We start from the raw sequence: 18,827 nt of genomic DNA on the forward strand, positions 1-18,827 counted from the left end.
GCGTAGCACACATTAACCAGTTGCACCGCTACCTCTGGGGAGTAGTACTCCATGAACTAATCTATGCGCACTCTCTTCCTCTCCCTCGCCCCTCCTCCATGCCCCACATCTAACCCTCTGCAGACACGAGAGGAGAGGAAGATGGAGGCCATCCTGCAAGCCTTTGCCCGAATGGAGAAGAGAGAGAAACGACGTGAGCAGGCGCTGGAGAGAATCGGCAGCATAAAGTCCGAGGTTGGGGGCCGCAGTGACATTAAGGAGGAGCCTCCAGCCACACCAGAGACGGCAGATTCGCCAGCTGTCATCCAGGTCAGAGCACAGATAAAAAAACAAAACAAAAAACTTTACTTTTATTTATATTTTAATTGATGTTGGCACAAATGCTTCTTCTGAGCTGTACTATAAAAAATGTGTGTTTTTGTTTGGAGCGCGCTATTGTCAGATTTTTAAGAGATTTATGTATTCAAATGTGATGTTATTGAACTTGCAAATGTGTTTTTTATAGCCACTCCTGGAAGTAAAAGAGGAGCCAGGTCTAAAGCCAGCCAAAGTTAAAGGCACGAGGAACAGGAAAAGTTTCTCAAGAAATCGTACTCACATTGGGCAACAGCGGCGACGAGCTCGCACTATCAGCACTTGTTCTGACCTGCCTCCCAGCTCTCCAGCTGAGTCTGTGGAGCCTGTAACCAATGAAGCCCCTGAAGGAGAAACACCCACTGTGCCAGAGCCGGAGGCCATCTCCACACAAGCACCCGACACCAGTCCTCCGCACAGCAGCTCACCTGCACCTGACAGAAACCGAACAGGGAGCAAGAATTTCAAAACAAAAAAGGTACAGGCACATGTCTAATTCTGCATATGAAACATATTCCAGGCTTTTTAGAAAATGTTCAGGAACCCTTTAGAATTTTTACATCTTCTCAAACTCTTTTCCACAGCACTTTGTGAATGAGTGGGTAGGCGAGAAACAGCAGGACCGTGGTGCTGTACGATCACCAGAACCAGTCCCAGAAAGGCCACTGAGAATAAGCAGTGACCCTGAAGTGCTGGCCACGCAGCTCAACGCCCTGCCAGGCCTGGCCTGCTCCCAGCAGGTCTACAGCACGCCCAAACACTATGTCCGCTTTTTGTCCCCGTTCTTGGCAAACCGCAGCCCCACATCTCCCGGGGTCCCCACCGGGAGACGGCGTTCCCGAGAACTACCCGAAATGCCACCAACCACTGGGTCCTGCAAGAAGGTACAGACTTCTGCTTTTTAAAGCAATCCTGCCTTTCTTTGATGCTCATGGGAAAAAACTTAAACAGCTAGATTTGGAAAGTAGATCTTTGTTTACATAGGAAATTACTAAGTTTTCCCAAAATGCCACAGCCTTTGAATTTCTTCCATTCTTTGTTAACTCCGTCTCCATGAATGCATCAAAAAGTTTCCAGTGAGATGAACTCATTTGAAGTCGCCCAGAATATTATCGAGGGACAGGACTGTCACTGTTTAGCTGCTTTATTTAGAAGCTTCCTTTAATAAGTTGCTGAATTTATATTCTCCTTTACTAAAGTGCATCTAGAAGCAGAATTTATCATTCAGCAGCTATCTTGTTAAAACCTATAGGTACTTAATTTTGCCCCTATCTAAATGAATAGGTTGGTTTTTTTGGGGTTTTTTAAAGCTTGAAATTAGAAACTTCTCTCCTTTTACACACCGTCTAGGCAACTTGATTAAAACCATGACCATTTAGGTTAGTTTCTATATTTTTATTACAATATTAAGTAGATATACCTGCCACTAGATGTTTGAAACTGTTGTGAATGTCTCCTGTGCACTCTTTCTCTTTGTTATAATGGCTCTGTTTTTACAGCGATGGTTGAAGCAAGCTCTAGAGGAGGAAGGCTCCACCAGCCCAGGCAGACGGCCAAGTCTTCTCATGCCCGGTGAAGGCCCCCTCAGCCCCTCCATTAACGGAGACTCAGACAGCCCCCTACCCTATAATGGCACCTGCTTGCTACCAGGTAAGTCTGGGTTCGAACTGATCAATCTAATGCCACTTAAACTACAAACCTAACAAAGAAAACTGTCCATTTATTCAATGATGGTAAAGGAAACCAGTCTTAATAACAGTAAATAATCAAGCCAACTTTAAATCATAGATGCCACGCTCATTTTGACATCTTGCAGAGTTGCCCACTCCTTTGAAAAAGCGAAGGTTGAGTCCTTTGGACGCTTGTATGTCTGAGAGCTCAACGCCCTACGGTTCCCCTTGTGCCACGCCCACCCGGACAGAACAGTCGGAGACGCCGCTGACACCAGCATTAATGGCCACCCCTCCACGTCCCCGAACAGAGGAGCCAAGCACGGAGCCCTTGCCCAGCACCCCAACGCCAACGCTTAATGCCCCTCAGGAGGTAAAGCTGTGTTTATGCATAAGCCTGTAAACGTTACATGTTTGGGTGCATGAGGAAGAAAAAGTGGCTAAGTGTGTTTGTGGTTACACAGAATGAATCTTCAGGGGAGAACTCACCAGAGGTCAACCGAAAACCCTGTGTGCAGGAGGTAAGATCATACCTCTAATATATTTCATTTGGAAATGACTTTAACCATCAGTCTCCCTCAGTTCCAGTATTATACTATCTGAAAATGTGGTAGTATTGCTGTAATCGTTTTTCTATAATAAAAATGTGCAGCTACATCCAAACATAAACCAGTAATCCAAAACATAATGTCAATTTAAGTCTGTTATCCACACATGTTCTTAGTGTTATGCCTCATCGGTGTTCATGTTGTGTTTTCATCCCTTGCTTCTCACCCAGGCCGATCGTCCTCCTTCGTTAGCGTCCTCTCCCTGCATCAGGGTTCCTAGTTCAGATGGACTCCCGTCAGAAGCCAAGGTGTCAGTTCCAGAGAGTCCACAGCCTCCACCTGCTGAGTCGGTGGACTGTGGAGAGGACAGGCCTGATAGTGGGGGTGTAGAAAGCACCAGTGAGGCTCCCTTGTCTACAGAAGCATGTGCTTCCTCTTATTCTGGCTGGATAAAAAGCCCAGAGAGGGGCCCGACTGGACCAGCTGGCCTGAACTTCTCTCCAGTCAATTCAAACTTAAGGGACCTCACCCCCTCCCACACTCTGGAGCCTCTGGCAGCCCCCTTCAGGCCTGAGGCTGCAGCAGGACCCTCAGCAGGAACGGGGTCACTGGTTGGCTCCCAGCCCTCGTTTAGCGAAGGCCAAGGGCAGCTCTTTCACCCCGGCTCTGAGGAGGGAAGTTCTCTTGGCTTCTCACGCTCGCTGAATGGGGACAGCGCTAGTGACGGAGGAGGCTCTGCACAGAACCCCCCACAGAAGAAAAAGGTGAGATTACTGACCTATAGAGATGAAAAAGAAGCTATCTGAAAACACTAAATGGCCCTTAATGAGATTGTAAATGCATTTTGCCCCCAGACAGTTTAAACAAACAGTTAATTAGTCAACATTCTGAAAAAATAACTAGTTACTTATATAATCTGCAGAGAGAGTACCCAATACATTGCGAACAAATGAGGTTGGCAGCGGGACTCCAGAAGTATTGATGCTTCCAAAGGTTGAATTATTATTCTTCAAATGCTGCCCTCTACTGGTTTGACTTAATGTTTTTTGTGGTTCTGCTTCTTCCCAGGTTTCCCTGCTAGAATACCGTAAGCGTCAACGCGAAGCCCGTCGCAGCGGCTCCAAGACTGAGTGCAGCTCTCCCGTTTCCACTGTGCCGCCTCTAGCTGTGGACGCCTTCTCTGTCTCTCTAGAGACCACCAGCGAGCCTCCTCTACCTCCTGCTTCCACGGCTCTCTCCAACACCACCACCGCAGCTTTAAGAGAGCCACAGACAAACGAGGAGGCAGAGTCCACCGGAGAGAAGGAGGGAGGAGAAGGACAGTGGTGTGTGCTTTAATGTGTTGAAATGATAACTACAGAGAAATGTGTAAACAGAAAAAAAGCTCTGCATTCATGGTAGCAAACCCTAGTAAATAAAGTCTTCTTATTGATGTTTCACTTCAGGACATCGTCGACTTCTGTAGAGCAGGCCCGAGAGCGCAGCTACCACCGAGCTCTGCTGCTCAGCAAAGACAAAGACACAGGTAAGAAAACGGAAATCGTACGGTGTGAGGATGGAGAAGCAAACCCTATATGTTACAGCCTACCATGGGCAGAAACTCCTTGTGCATGTACAGAAGTGCCCTTAAGCCTTTTGTAATAGTAGTTGATCATGTTTACTGACAACATTTTTCAAGGAACCAGCACCCAAAATACCTGTAGCAGTTTGAGGGGTGCGCTGCTGTAGTACATGAACACTGTAGTTACCCTATTTCCCTATTTTTTTTTTTTTTTTTTTAGTTTGTTTGTGAGTGAAGTGGTGGTGAGTGTTTTGTTTCTTTGTGAGTAAAATGAGTTAGAATTTTTTTTTTTTTTTTTGCGATATGAAGGCAGCTGGTGTGCAGGAAATCCTGGAATAATAAAGTAATTTGTTTTCTCATAACCTGAATTAAACAATCTGGATTTAACTAAAGAACTGTGTGCCATTCTTTGTTGAATGTTTAAGTGTGTTTTGAGTGGCTTGTGGTTAAATGTATTTGTATTGAAATGCTTTTTACTATCAATGTGTTGCAAGCATTTTAAACCATGCATGAATGGTCATACAACCAGATCTGTCTCCATCAGAGCTGTTTATATTTTTCATGTTTCTTTTTTCTTTTTTTAAATGATGATCTGTTTTGTATTTTTTAGATGGTGAGACAGAAGGTGGAGATACGCCTTCGATGAGGGAGTGTGCATCTCCAAGTGTCCAGAAGACCCCGACCCACACAGTGAGTTGACGTCAGGCTATCATCACCAGTTTTATTGCCAGTTTATTTTTATTATTATTTATTTTATTAAATTTAATTTTAGTCATGTTTGCTGTTGGTTTAATTGATTAAATTGATTAATTTGACTCATCTTTGCTTACTTTTGCCCGTCTCCTCTGCAGCCCTGTTCTCCTGGCCCTCTTGTCCAACCTTCTGGTCGGCCATCGAAGGAGGAAGATGGCGATGGTCAACCACGGACGCCAAATCTGACCAGCCAGCCGACAAGCAAGCCGACAGGACCCAAATCGGCCCCGCTAACACCGACAAAGCTACACCCCACACCGTTACCCTCCTCACCAGTCCACTACCCTGGATCGTCCCTCCTCCACTCTCCAAAGCCTCAGGCTCAGGGTTCGCCCTATCGCAGCCAGAGGGCGCTGTTCTCTGCCCAAACTCAGAACCAACCACAGCCCCAGACTCAGACTGGGCCCAGTGCTTTTCCGCAGTATAATACACAGAACACTCCACCGCCACCACCACCTCCACCGCCAGCACCGCCTGTTTCCACAGCCTATTTTCCAAGCCAGAGCCCCTCACCTGCCGGACCTTTCCCTGGGTTTAAACCCTCTGTCACGCCGCCCTATCCTCCAGGCTCTCAGCCCCTGATGCAGACTCTTCCCCACAGCGTGCACTATCAGAGTTCAGCTGCTCCTCCACCGCCACCTCCTCCGCCTCCACACCCGATGCCTGGTCCCACCCTGCTACACGTCAACCTGCAGCCACCTCCCATCCAGCAACATCAGCTCATGATGACAACTGCACCTCCTCCACCTCCTCCCCCACAGGGTCAGACCTCCCAACAGCAGCAGCCGCCTCCTTCAGGAGGCACCCTGTTGTCACTTACCCCTCCGCCACCACCTCCTCCGCCTCCTCCAGCCCCCTCTACCAACACCCCAATGCAGCCCCACCACTATCAGAACTTAGGGGGGTTTCAGCCGGCACTGATGCACCCTGGTGCTGCAGCGAACTCTTCAGTACCCCCATCCTCCTACCCCCCACCCCTTCAGCAGACCGGACTGCCTCCACCTCCCCCACCTCCTCCCCAACAGACTCAACAAGGCCAGTCTCAGGCTGCTGCCTCCCAGATGCCTTCTGGGACTCGTGGAGCTCCTGCATCCTCGACCCCCTTCCACAGCTCGGGGTACCTGAGCACAGGGTGGCACTGACCCGCCCCTTCTTGCTGCCGGTGTCTGGCAGCCCCTGAGAACTCATCGTGAGGGGGCATGTACCATACTCTGTAGATACGTTTTCTATGTACCTGTACACATGGCCAGTGGAAAAACAGCTGATTGTGGGATAAAAGGGTACTTTTTAAGAAAAACAAAAAAGACATAAAATTTTAACAAAAAACGGACAGTGAAATAAATCTTCAAGACAGACTATAAAAATAAAGATAGACGATTCTCCCCGGTGCTCATAGCCCTTTTCTCTCTGGCCTCCATGTTTGTTTTTATAATATCCTTCCTGTGATGGAGAGGAAGGATCTTTGTTCTGTGTCTTGTTTGGACTCCCGTTGTAAGGCACTTTGTTTATCAATGGACATTCCAGCCTATATCCTTCCTCTTCCTTTCCCCTTTGTCAGTTAAACATTTTACTTCCTCCTCTCACTCATCTGTTGTCATCTCTATACACCATTTATTTGTTTTAATCTAGTGGTTCATTATAGCGCAGAGAAAGCTCTTTTTGTATAGAGAAGAAGAAAAAAAGACAAATATTTTTTTTATTCCTCTGTCTGACAACAAATATCTGTTCACCGCTGCAGATTCAGAAGAAGAAAAAAAAAGAGAGAAAAAAGACCAGTTTCGGGGAAACCTGCCTCACTGCCACAGGAGGCCGAACTCGTTTGTGTGTGTGAGTGTGTTTCAGTGTGTGTGGCTGCTTAGATAAGCAAAGCGTGCGTGAGATTTCATGTAAAACGAGTGTCTTCTGAGGTAGGCTGGGTGGTCTGGCCCACAGGTAGGATGTTAGCGGTTTATTTTTGAATATCAATGGTTATTTGTAGAAAATGTAATTTAATGTATAGGTGGTTACTCCAGCTTTCACCAAGAACAGGTTGTACATATTCGCTTTTTTTTTTTTTTTTCTATGCTTGTACAATTTGCTCCCATACTGTTTATTTTTTTTTGGTTTTGTTTTTTTAATATTGTTGTAAATACAAACGCTCTTCTTGGCAAAGCTGAATGTTTCTGTGACTGTAGCATTATTTTATTTTAACCCCCTCCACCCTCCCATCCTCAACTATTCAACTTGGTCTTTTTTTTTTTTTTTCTCTCTTTTTTTTTTTTTTTTTTTTTTTTTTTAAAATCATTTGTGTGTGTGAGTGTATGTTTGTGTGGAGGGGAGAGACTCACAGACACTGCACTGGTTGGCTATTTTCATGGTTCATTATAATAAATCACTGTAATGACAGTTTTACACCACTTGTCGTGACATTTGTCTGCGGGGGAACATTTGTGCCGTCGTCTTTGCTGCCGGCTGCTTTGACAAATATCCGCTCAGATTGAAATCATCCAAGGACAGCAGAAAACTGAGGCTGAGAGGTAATAATACTGCCCACCTACAGCACATTTATAATCAATATCCAAACACTGGAACATTGGAACGCACTAGGAAATCTTTAAAGTTGGACTATAGTTATAGGAATAAAAAATGATTGGGGTTAACTGTGTGCCATTATTTTCCCCAAAATGAGTTTCCTTGTAAATTAAATTTAATATATAATCTTTGGCAAGTTGTTTAATTGTGTAGATATGTTGAGAGTACATCCTTTTTCTGCAGCATAGAAAAAGGAACAATGTTAGAAGTGAAAATCAGAGGTGGAACAGAATTAATAGAAAATAACTTTTTTTTGCTAGTTAGACAAAAGGCAAATTTGAAGATGTTATTTAGTGCTTAAAGTGGACTTATAGAATAAAGGGAAGTAGGATTGTTCAAAATCATGCAATAGGTGCAGCCAACAAAACTCAGATGAGTTTGATTCCTGGTGACCTTGACCTCAAGGTCAAAAGTCAGGTTTTCTGAAAATCTTGTGACTGAGATCATTCAAACGTGGCAATGCAATTCTTTTCAAATTCATACCCCAGGTGCATCTGCGTTGGCAGTGTTGTCAACTGTACCAGTACCACTGTCAACAACCATCGTGCTTAACAGTTCATACGGTGTTTAGGTTTAAAACCCTCATCTTTAAGGTTGTTATACACGGAGCAGTGAGACAAAGATCCAAACTTGTATAATAAGTATATAAATGCAGTGGGGGCGGGCAAGTCAACATCAAGCCATTATTAGGTCTTGATGTTTCTAAGCAAGGAAAAAAACTAAGACACTGAGATTTGGGGTTTATCCTTCATCTCAGGAGAAGTCAGCAGCTGGGAGAATTTTATGATTTGATCCAGTAGTTGAAGCTGAATCGCGACCGCTTTCATACATATTTCAGCATGTCAGTGAGGTAGTCTGAGCTCATGTTGGGAGAGCGTGAACCACCAACTCCAGCTGATCCGGAGCAGCGTCTAGCTGTGTCTGAGTTTAAATGATGGTATTTTACCATTTCCAGATCACTGTATATTCAGTACTGATGCACGTTTTCATCTAAGAGTGCACTTGTTGCCAAATGCAGTGGTCCAATTGGCTTCAAATTCATCCTGCAAAATAACACAGTCTGTGTACAGCTGCATTAAGAATAGGTCTAAAGTAAAGTCCAAAATATGTGTAATGCATGAAATACCACACATCGGTGTGGAAGAGCCTTTATAGAGTAGCTGTGCATCATTCACACTTCAAATTAATCCTTATTTTTCTTGTAGTGGGCATTGTTGCATCACCCGTCCTCTCCCTGTAAGCTAACTTTCTTTTGATTGGCTGCCACTTGCAAATAAAAAGTGTGGGACAGGAGTAGATGACCTTATTGGCAATAGTGACATTTGTCAAAGAGTGGAAAAAATGTCTGATACTGAACATTTATAGCAGCCTAAAGCCTCCAGCAACATATAGATGACCAAAAGGTCTAACGAGGATTTCTTTACACACCTAATGTTAGCGGGTGGGGATGGCTTTGTCCTCCAGAGAGTAAATGTTTATTCAGCTCAAAGTAAAGTTAAGAATAAAAGAAACTGACCCAAGTGAGATCACATGGAGCTGAGATGTCATGAAAAGGTCACCGTATAGAGGATGGACCCTTCTGATTTAGGGCACAGTGTGGCTTTACTCTGAAGTCATTCTGCCCTTGTAGTGGTTCCAATAATAGCAACACTGTCTATATTCATACATCCATCCAATTTTGCCTTGAGTGCATAACGAGCATTACGGCCTATAGTGATTAGGCTTTAGTCTCTGGTTGAAACAAAATAGCCAATAATGACTCATAACGTCCTCTAACAAAGAGACTAATCTTCCCTCTAAGAGGTGTACAGCCCCCTGAAGGCTGTTAGGATTCATGTGAGCAGATGGCCGTGCACATGTCTTGATTTTAATCAAGTAGCTGGTGTGCATGCCAAAAATTATATTCCCCCCCCTTAATGATTATGATGCTGCCTCTGCCCTTCACAGTGTTTTGGAAGTGAGGGTGACAACCAGGACTCGCATGTGAGTTCTCTGTTTGCTGCACATTTAGACCTACAAGTCATTACCCATCACAAAAAAGGATATAAAAGCAGTTCTATTATTTTTTACAACTTTGTGAAAGTTTAAGATCTTTCAACAGTTATCCATCCATTTTCTCCCACTTATCTGGGCTTGGGTCATGTGGAAAGCAGCCTAAGCAGAAAAGAACAACTTCTCCCCAGCTACCTCCAGCTCATCTGGGGGGGAGGGCGGGGAAGGGACGACAGATGTTGGCTGTCTTTTGTTCCATGACAGAATCCACAGTTTTGGCACTAGATGGCTTTATTTTGCCTGAATAATTCATAGGTGTGAAGTGTGAAGAGGTTTAACCCCTTACTGCTCAGTGCATCATATTTGATACATACAGTTTTTGTGAGTTTTTAAAGAGTTTTTTTTCCCCCTCCAAAAACCAACTTAAACCAGCTCACATCTACTTCTGTGCAGAAATAATCTGAAAATTATGATCACTTAAAAATACTTAAATATAATTTGTTTCTTATTTCCTTTAAGGTCTTCGGATTGTTTTCAGGTACTGAAATGTGGGTAAATCACACTACAGGTCATCGGCTGTATTATGAAGTGCTTCTTGATTTTACTGTATGAACATAGTAGCAATTCAATATTTAATTACCTGAACTAACAATTGAAAAAAATTCTAGGAGAAGTGAGACATACGAGCTGAGGATAGTATGCACCTACAGGTGTAATGTAAAACTGATTAACTGTGTTTACTCGCTAAAGATTGTGAGAAAACCTATTATAGGGGGAGTACTTTCTTTAGGAGTGCTTTATTATGGCTTTTTACTTCACTCAGTGATCTGGAAAAAAGGCCCGTAAAGGCACACATGCAGTGGAAAAGAAGTGCATCTTGCGCAAGTGCAAAACCTATATTTTATTCAAGGAGAGAGAGGGAAAACAGAGTCCTGTTTTCCAATCTGTAAGTATTTGATAGGTGGTAAGTATGTTGATGGAAGATGATTTCTCTAAAGACATATTTAGCAGGCTGCAATGCAGGTCATGGTCAGATTATAGTTTTTTATATACAGAATAAGTGCTAGTGCTTGGTCAACAGGTGTCAAGAACAGTGAGTAAATACTTACCTCAGGTCACATAATGTCAGGGGGTCACAGAAACAGGTGTAGCACTTGTTAGCAAGCCTGGCACAGAGTAAGGGCAACAGTTTCCAGCAAACAGCAATTCTAAAAGTCCCTAATGAAGCACTTATGCAGTTGTGATCAGACAATTGCAAATACCTATCATGGGCATGAATGTCATGGTAATTTGGGGTTTTTAATGATTTACTTGAACTGCTCTTTTGCGACACTGGAAAGATTGTGCAGCATACATCTTTAATTTCTTATCTGGCCATGAAACCGTTCTCCAGACAGCATTTGGCTTGCCCGTGTGAACATCTGCAAATTTCAGTCAAGGTTGAAGTTTTTGATTTTGGAGCAGGGGCTTCCTTCTTGGTCAGGATGCTTTCAGTCCATAATGATATAGAACCTCCTTCACTGTGCACACTGATGCTGGTGTTCCAGCAGTTTCCAGTTCAAATTTGTGCACTAAGCTTAAAAGCCAGGTCTGTGCCTGTTTATGTTTTAGAGAAAATCCAAAATTATTTTAAACCTGGGGATCCAGTTCTTTCTTCTTCTTTTTTTTGGCCATTCATGCCTAAGATGACTGTACGTAAACTTCTGACCACAACTGTAAGTTATTTGTTAAACCCAATCGGTGTAGAAAAACAGATATGTGTAAGTTACGTTTTTCAGACGGGTATAAGTAGTTCGGCCTTCTGAGTAGGCCAAACCGGTAGCCTACCAGCCTGACTCTGTTAAAAGGCATCTAACCTCAGCACCAAAACAAAAACACATAACCTGTTAAGTTCTTTTGTTCTTTCCATTAACACATTTATTAAGTTAGACTCATTTCTTCCTTTCATTCTTTTCTTGTTGTGAGACAGCGAAGGATGACAGGAAACAAAAATAAGAAAGATACAACAATACAAAACCTATCCACAGTTCGAGTCAAGCACTTACTCCCTTTTTAGTTCCTCACAATACTGCCAGATTACAAGATACTCTGTGGCACATACTGTTAATGGTACAATAAAATGACATTTCAAAATGTACAATTTAAAGTTAAGACAAAGCACAGGGACACAATCAACATACAGCTATACACAGATTATAGACTTTATATAACCAATGTTTTCGCCCTTTTAGTACACTTATATTTTACTCTGTTTTTGCACAGTCCTCACCAGTAAAAACTTCTAATTACTACCATTTGATTCTATCACATCAAACATTTAATTATAAGAAAACAGCTGTGTTCTTCCTGCTCGCTTATCCAGCCTGTCATTCTCTCCAGTCCCTCACATCTCTGCAGACAATGCTCGTGTTTAAATTAAAAGGTCAAACTGTGTCAAAGCTGGAGTCCTTTGCAGGAAGTTTGTTGACGTGATAAGAAAGAAGATCTGACAGCCTTGACCTCAAGTTCGTTAAGTCCTTATTTGTGTCGGTCAAAGTCTTGTTAATGCGTTCTGATTTAATTCAATTTGAGCGGATGCCACTCTGTGGTATTTGTCCAAACTGTGTCCTGGAGCTGATGTGCCATGTCTTTCACACTTTGTTTTTTTTTTTTTTCCAGCTGAACCTCTGCACTGGCGGCCACCCTCGCTTCCAGAACAGCTCAGGTGTGATGATGAACCTACTGAGACGGGCAAAGTCTTTTAAAATATTTATCCTGCAAAAATTAGCATTTTGAGATGCAACTGAGGACTATTTTACAGAAAGAGCTTCCAGGGAGGACAAAAGGTCTCCTAGTCTCCATAATGAGGTTGTGTGGCTTCTTCCAGACTTCCTCCTGTCCTCCTCCTTCTTTGATGTTGATTCTCCACTCATCAGTTCTGCATCCAAGCTCCAAGGTCGACTAGGAGAGGAAAGCTGGATCCTGAAGTGACTTTACATCTAGGTGGTAAGACCTGCAGACACTGAGAAAAATAATGTAGAATCAGCTGACATTAACATAGTTTGGAACCATGATGATCTTTAGCTTCCAATATTAAATGCCTTGTGGTGACTGTTGCTATGGTTTCGAGATATATAAATAAAATTGCCCACATCATCTATTTATTATAGAAAATAATTTAAGCACATGATTTGATAATGCAAGAAAAATAATTGGCAACTGCTTGTAAACACAACAATTAAACTTGGCTTTCTCATCAGAAGCAGTGGGTAAGAAAGCTGGAGGGTAAATGACAGGAGGGGTTGTGATTACTAATTTTTTTGTTTATTTTGTACTGGTTGGTTTCCAGTTAAGAACCATGTGGGAAGATTTGGGTGAACTCAGCCAATTCTCATGTTATAACATTATTCTGGGCTCTGCTTTACATGTATGTGTATAGACAGTGAGTTTGTGGTGTCCAAGCCCTTAATATTTCCTATATATTGTCCATTTTGCATCAGGGTGTGCTTTACCAAATTTCTACCCAGTGAATGTGCTGTGTCCTTCAACTTCTCAGTTAGATCCACCTCTCGCTTGTGAAGTATGGTTGCAAAAACTGCCAAGATGGTGGCAGTAAAAAACATAATGCAAGTAAAGTGAATGCTTAATGTTGTTGTGGCCTCTCAGCTCTGGTGTCCATATCATGACAGAGAAGATAAACACAAGAAGAGAGAATGGAGCAACAGTTATGTGAAACGGAGGTTGGAGAACAGGGTTCATGTGAGTCTATACATCTCATTTTAGGAAAATCTGCTTTAAACTGATGTACAAAATAGTTTTTTTTAAAATTATGTATGTAAAATACATTAAATCTTATCAATAGTTCATATATTCATCAGATTATGAGACCATATCTTCCCCCTGTGAGTGAGCTTATAATAGGTCAGCTATAAATTACAGAATAAGTCCTCTCCGTGAATCGCTACCTTATCGTGGTGGAGGGGTTCGTGTGTCCCAGGGATCCCAGGTGTTATGTTGTCTGGGGGCTTTTGCCCCCTGGTAGGGTCTCCCATGGCAAATTGGTTCTGGGTGAGGGACCAGACAAAGAGCGATTCAGAAGACCCTTATGAAGAAAACATAGAGGGAACATTTACCCTGCCCCGGATAGGGGTACCGGGGCCCCGCCCTGGAGCCAGGCCCGGGGAGGGTGCCCGAGGACGAGCGTCTGGTGGCCGGGCCTTAGTCCATGGGGCCCGGCCGGGCAGAGCCCAAAGAGGGGACATGGGCCCATCCTCCCGCAGGCCCACCACCCGCAGGAGGCGCCATAGGGGTCGGGTGCATTGTGTGCCGGGTGGCGGCCAGGAGCGGAGGCCCTGGCGGACTGATCCCTGGCTGCCAAGACTGGCAATCGGGACATGGAATGTCACCTCTCTGGTGGGGAAGGAGCTGTCTCAGTCTGGAGTTGCCCCTGGTGAGAGGCGGCGGGCTGGGGTGGGTATTCTAATATCCCCTCGGCTTGCTACCGGTACGTTGCATTTTTTCCCGGTGGATGAGAGGGTTTGTTCCCTGCGCCTTAGGGTGGGGGAACGGGTCCTGACTGTCATCTGCGCTTATGCGCCGAGTGGCAGTTCAGAGTACCCAGCCTTCTTAGAGTCCCTGGGTGGGGTGCTGGAAGGTGCTCCACCTGGAGACTCTGTTGTCCTGCTGGGAGACGTCAATGCTCATGTGGGTAACGACAGAGAGACCTGGAGGGGCGTGATTGGGAGGAACGGCCTCCCTGATCTGAACCCGAGCGGTGTTTTGTTATTGGACTTCTGTGCAAATCACAGTTTGGCCATAACAAACACCTTGTTCGAACATAAGAGTGTCCATAAGTGCACGTGGCACCAGGACGCTCTAGGCCGCAGGTCGATGATCGATTTTGTAATCGTATCACCAGACCTGCGACCATATGTTCTGGACACTCGGGTAAAGAGAGGGGCTGAGCTGTCAACTGATCACCACCTGGTGGTGAGTTGGATCAGGTGGCGGGGGAGGTCGCTGGACAGACCTGGTGCACCTAAACGCGTAGTGAGGGTGTGCTGGGAACGTCTAGCAGAGGCCCCAGTCCGCAAGATCTTCAACGCACACCTTCAGCAGAGCTTCAACAGCATTCCGAGGGAGACTGGGGACATTGAGTCCGAATGGACCATGTTCAGCGTCTCCATTGCCAAAGCTGCTGCATTGAGCTGCGGCTGCAAGGTGGTTGGTGCCTGCCGTGGTGGTAATCCCCGAACCAAATGGTGGACACCAGAGGTGAAGGGAGCCACCAGGCTGAAGAAGGAGTCCTATCAGGCTTGGTTAGCCTGTGGGACTCCGGAGGCAGCCGACAGGTATCGACAGGCCAAGCGGAATGCGGCTCGGGCAGTGGCTGAAGCAAAAACTCGGGTGTGGGAGGAGTTCAGAGAGGCCATGGAAAAAGACTTTCGGACTGCCTTGAAGAGATTCTGGCAAACCGTCAGGCGTCTCAGGAGGGGAAAGCGGTGTCTACCTGCACTGTGTATAGTGCTGGCGGAACGCTGCTGACTTCGACTGAGAAAATTGTCAGGCGGTGGAAGGAATACTTCGAGGACCTCCTTAATCCCACTGACACGTCTTCCGAGGAGGAAGCAGAGTCTGGGGATGAGGGGAATGACCCGCAAATTTCCGGAGGCGAGGTCACTGAGGCAGTTAAACAACTCCTTGGTGGCAGAGCCCCTGGTGTTGATGAGGTCCGCCCCGAGTTCCTGAAGGCTCTGGACGTTGTAGGGCTGTCCAGGTTGACACGCCTCTACAATGTTGCGTGGAGATCAGGGGCAGTACCCCTGGACTGGCAGACCGGGGTGGTGGTCCCCATCTTTAAGAAGGGAGACCGGAGGGTGTGTTCCAGCTACAGGGGGATCACACTCCTCAGCCTCCCTGGGAAAGTCTATGCCAGGGTGCTGGAAAGGAGAGTTCGTCCGCTAGTCGAACCTCAGATCAGGAGGAACAATGCGGTTTTCGTCCTGGTCGCGGAACACTGGACCAGCTCTTTATCCTCTCAAGGATACTTGAGGGTGCATGGGAGTTTGCCCAACCAGTCTAAATGTGTTTTGTGGACTTGGAGAAGGCATTCGACCGTGTCCCTCGGGGTGTCCTGTGGGAGGTGATGCGGGAGTATGGGGTGTCTGGCCCATTGCTACGGGCCATTCGATCCCTATACAACCGTTGCAAGAGCTTGGTTCGCATTGCCGGCAATAAGTCGGACTCGTTCCTGGTGGGTGATGGGCTCCGCCAGGGCTGCCCTTTGTCACTGATTCTGTTCATGATTTTTATGGACAGGATTTCTAGGCGCAGCCAAGTGGCGGAGGGCTTTCACTTCAGTGGCCTCAGAATCTCATCTCTGCTTTTCGCGGATGATGTGGTTCTGTTGGCTTCATCGGGTGATGGCCTCCAGCTTGCACTTGGAACAGTTCGCAGCCGAGTGTGAAGCAGCGGGAATGAGGATCAGCACCTCCAAATCTGAGGCCATGGTTCTCAGCTGGAAAACGGTGGAGTGCCCACTCCGGGTTGGGGATGAGTTCCTGCCCCAAGTGGAGGAGTTCAAGTATCTCGGGGTCTTGTTCGCGAGTGATGGGAGAAGGGAGCCGGAGATTGACAGACAGATTGGTGCTGCGGCTGCAGTGATGCGGACGCTGCACCGGTCCGTCGTGGTGAAGAGGAAGCTGAGTGTAAAAGCGAAGCTCTCAATTTACTAGTCGATCTACGTCCCTACCCTCACCTATGGCCACGAGCTGTGGGTAGTGACCGAAAGAATGAGATCGTGGATACAAGCGGCGGAAATGAGCTTCCTCTGAAGGGTGGCTGGCCTCTCCCTTAGAGATAGGGTGAGAAGTTCGGCCATCCGGGAGGGGCTCAGAGTAGAGCCGCTGCTCATCCACATTGAAAGGAGCCAGCTGAGGTGGTTCGGGCATCTGACAAGGATGCCTCCTGGGCTCCTCCTGGGTGAGGTGTTCCGGGCATGTCCCACCGAGAGGAGGCCCCGGGGCAGACCCAGGACACGCTGGAGAGACTATATCTCTCGGCTGGCCTGGGAACACCCTGGTGTTCCCCCGGATAAGCTGGAGGAGGTGGCTGGAGAGAGGGAGGTCTCTGCTTAGGCTGCTGCCCCCGCGACCCGGCCCCGGATAAAGCGGATGAAGATGGATGGATGGATGGAAGTCAAAATCTTTCCTAACATAAGATTTGAATTGTAAAAATTAGATTCTTTTTGGCCTTTGAATATTTTAAGGACTTATTTTGCAGTATTTATTTAGACCCTTCATACTTAGATTAGATTTTTTGGGGGGGGGAAAAAATACCTCAGAAATTGCAACAAACTATAATCTGTATGTTATTTTTATCTTTATATAAATGCATAATATGCAGTTTAGACTGTATGCACACATAAAGATACTCAGGTAAATGCCCAGTGTTAAATACTAAGGTTTAAAGAGCTTCATAAACTTATTACAAGACTTATTCTTATACGAAAGAACAAACAGACTGATTATTTTCAACTGTTTTCTTTCATCTCTATTTTACAGATTTTATGCATGCTTCACATTTTGGTTTAAATAGAAGCTGACGTGACATTGTTAAAACACGCATCATTTCTCATCGTTTCCCTATTGACTTAGATTATTAAATGTGGCTTAACTCACAGTTAGTGTGGCCTTATATGATAAAAAGCACCCGTGCTCACCTGCAGTCTGAGAGTGTTGCCTGAGTTTAATTGCTGATTGTCTGCACCTGACAAGGGGTGGATAACAGCATGCCTGAGGTTGGCAAACTCTGGTGTCCTGGATTTAATGTTAACATTTGGCTCATATGCTGCAACATAAAATGGAGACAGACACCAGCGTTTTTAGAAATGTTATTTTATGAGTCAAAAAAAAGTTGATTTTTTAAGATTTTTATAGATAAACACTAGAATATATGGTCCTGTACAAAGTCTTGAGTTGCCTCAAAATTGTTGTAATTTTTTAAAAAGTGGTTCTGAGCAATAATTCTCCAAGCTTTCTGAAGGTCTTTCAAAGTTTTTAGTCCAGTGATTGTACCTCACCATATTCAGTGGAAAGTCTTTTTTTTTGTTGGTTGAAACACTCAGCATTGACTTATAAAGAATGAAGAAGCATCTTCAGTTCAGAACTGAAGAAGCTCAAAACTGAAGAAGCTTCTTGGATGAGAGGTGAAAGGTGTTCACTAAACTTGAAGAAGTCCAGTTGTTTTCTTTCCAAGCTCCATATGCATACCAGGATAGAAAAACACACGCAATGAAACACTTATTGGCCTCCCCAGAACCCAGACCTACATTGCTGAAGCAGTGTGGGATTATCTGGACAGAAAACAGAAGAAAGGGCAGCCAACATTCCAACAAGAGCTTTGAGTATCCTTCATAAAGCTTCGAGAGCTACTTAAAGAAATTACAAGAAAGAATGGCTTCAGGCTGTGTTGAAGAAAAAAGGCAGTAACACCAAATATTGACTTTCAAGCTCATTTGAGTTGTACAAACTCCACTTTTGCCTTATATACTCAGTTTCCATGCATGTCTGCACATTATTCAATAAGTTGCTGTAGAACCTAAAGAAGTGAAGGGTTGCTCACAATACTGCACATTTCTGAAGCGATATATGAGAGGTATACGCCCTATTATCTTATTCAAGTGTCAGCTGGGGCACACTTAACCTAACCAATGCCTATCTTTGAACTCTGTAAGGAAGCTAAAGTACCCATGGGTATGGCCCCAATTGACCAGTAGATTCAAACCAAGGACTTTCTCTATGTGAGGAAACAAAGCTAACTGTCTCACTGTGCTGCCCCAGCAGGAGACATATCGGGACTAAATACAGGTCAGGTAAGTGTCTGGGCATGCTCCTGATCCAGAAAGACCTTCCATGATCTGGTGCTGTGGGTGTGGGCACAGTCATGGGTAAGGTTTTGCCACAAGAATGGCAGAAGTACAGTTTGAAGTGCCTCATCTCAGCACCTCTATCCAACCACATTTCCACCAAGAACAGTCAGCTCAGAGATGGTGCTCTTGCATCAGCAAGAGCCGATGACAGAGTCATGTACACTGTTCTTTTAGTGCTCTGACACCATTGGCCTGGGAATACAGCACACTGAATCAGTTCTGAGTTGTACAAGTGACTTCATTCGTGCTCGTTAAGCAAATTACCAATCCCATCACTGACTAAAACCAATAAACCAGAACCGAAAACTACTCAGATAATCTGTTTGGGTGTTGTAGGAGATTAAAATTAGATACTGAACAATGGATTTAAAACAAAAACATAAAACTCACCTCTCTTTTTTCAGTGTACTATATTTCAAATTACTACATATGAGAAGCCAGCCTCAGGCATGCCGTTATCCACACCTTAG

General features: G+C 45.0%; 2 protein-coding genes across 10 annotated transcripts in view; one reads left to right on the forward strand and one right to left on the reverse strand.

Moving 5' to 3' along the window:
* The window catches only part of kmt2e (lysine (K)-specific methyltransferase 2E), a 29,640-nt gene extending 22,489 nt beyond the window's left edge, over positions 1-7,151 (forward strand). For all 8 annotated transcript variants that reach the window (XM_085138359.1, XM_085138358.1, XM_085138361.1 and 5 more), the window contains 11 exons: positions 124-309; positions 506-832; positions 939-1,238; positions 1,854-2,004; positions 2,171-2,397; positions 2,489-2,545; positions 2,803-3,336; positions 3,641-3,897; positions 4,018-4,097; positions 4,744-4,823; positions 4,985-7,151. In XM_085138359.1, the coding sequence (XP_084994485.1) occupies positions 124-309; positions 506-832; positions 939-1,238; positions 1,854-2,004; positions 2,171-2,397; positions 2,489-2,545; positions 2,803-3,336; positions 3,641-3,897; positions 4,018-4,097; positions 4,744-4,823; positions 4,985-6,028 (3,243 nt within the window). In that variant the 3' untranslated portion in view covers positions 6,029-7,151. The remainder of the gene's footprint in view (positions 1-123; positions 310-505; positions 833-938; positions 1,239-1,853; positions 2,005-2,170; positions 2,398-2,488; positions 2,546-2,802; positions 3,337-3,640; positions 3,898-4,017; positions 4,098-4,743; positions 4,824-4,984) is intronic.
* Positions 6,979-18,827, reverse strand: part of lhfpl3 (LHFPL tetraspan subfamily member 3) — a 59,850-nt gene continuing 48,001 nt past the window's right edge. The window contains exon 4 of one of the 2 annotated variants that reach the window (XM_085138392.1): positions 6,979-12,450. The gene's annotated coding sequence lies outside the window, so the exon portion shown is untranslated. Of the gene's footprint in view, positions 12,451-15,513; positions 16,633-18,827 lie in introns of those variants that run through there. The other variant, XM_085138393.1, reaches the window with a different exon arrangement.

The sequence above is a fragment of the Neolamprologus multifasciatus genome, chromosome 17 (genome assembly GCF_963576455.1).
Source record: "Neolamprologus multifasciatus chromosome 17, fNeoMul1.2, whole genome shotgun sequence".
Lineage (NCBI taxonomy): Eukaryota > Metazoa > Chordata > Actinopteri > Cichliformes > Cichlidae > Neolamprologus > Neolamprologus multifasciatus.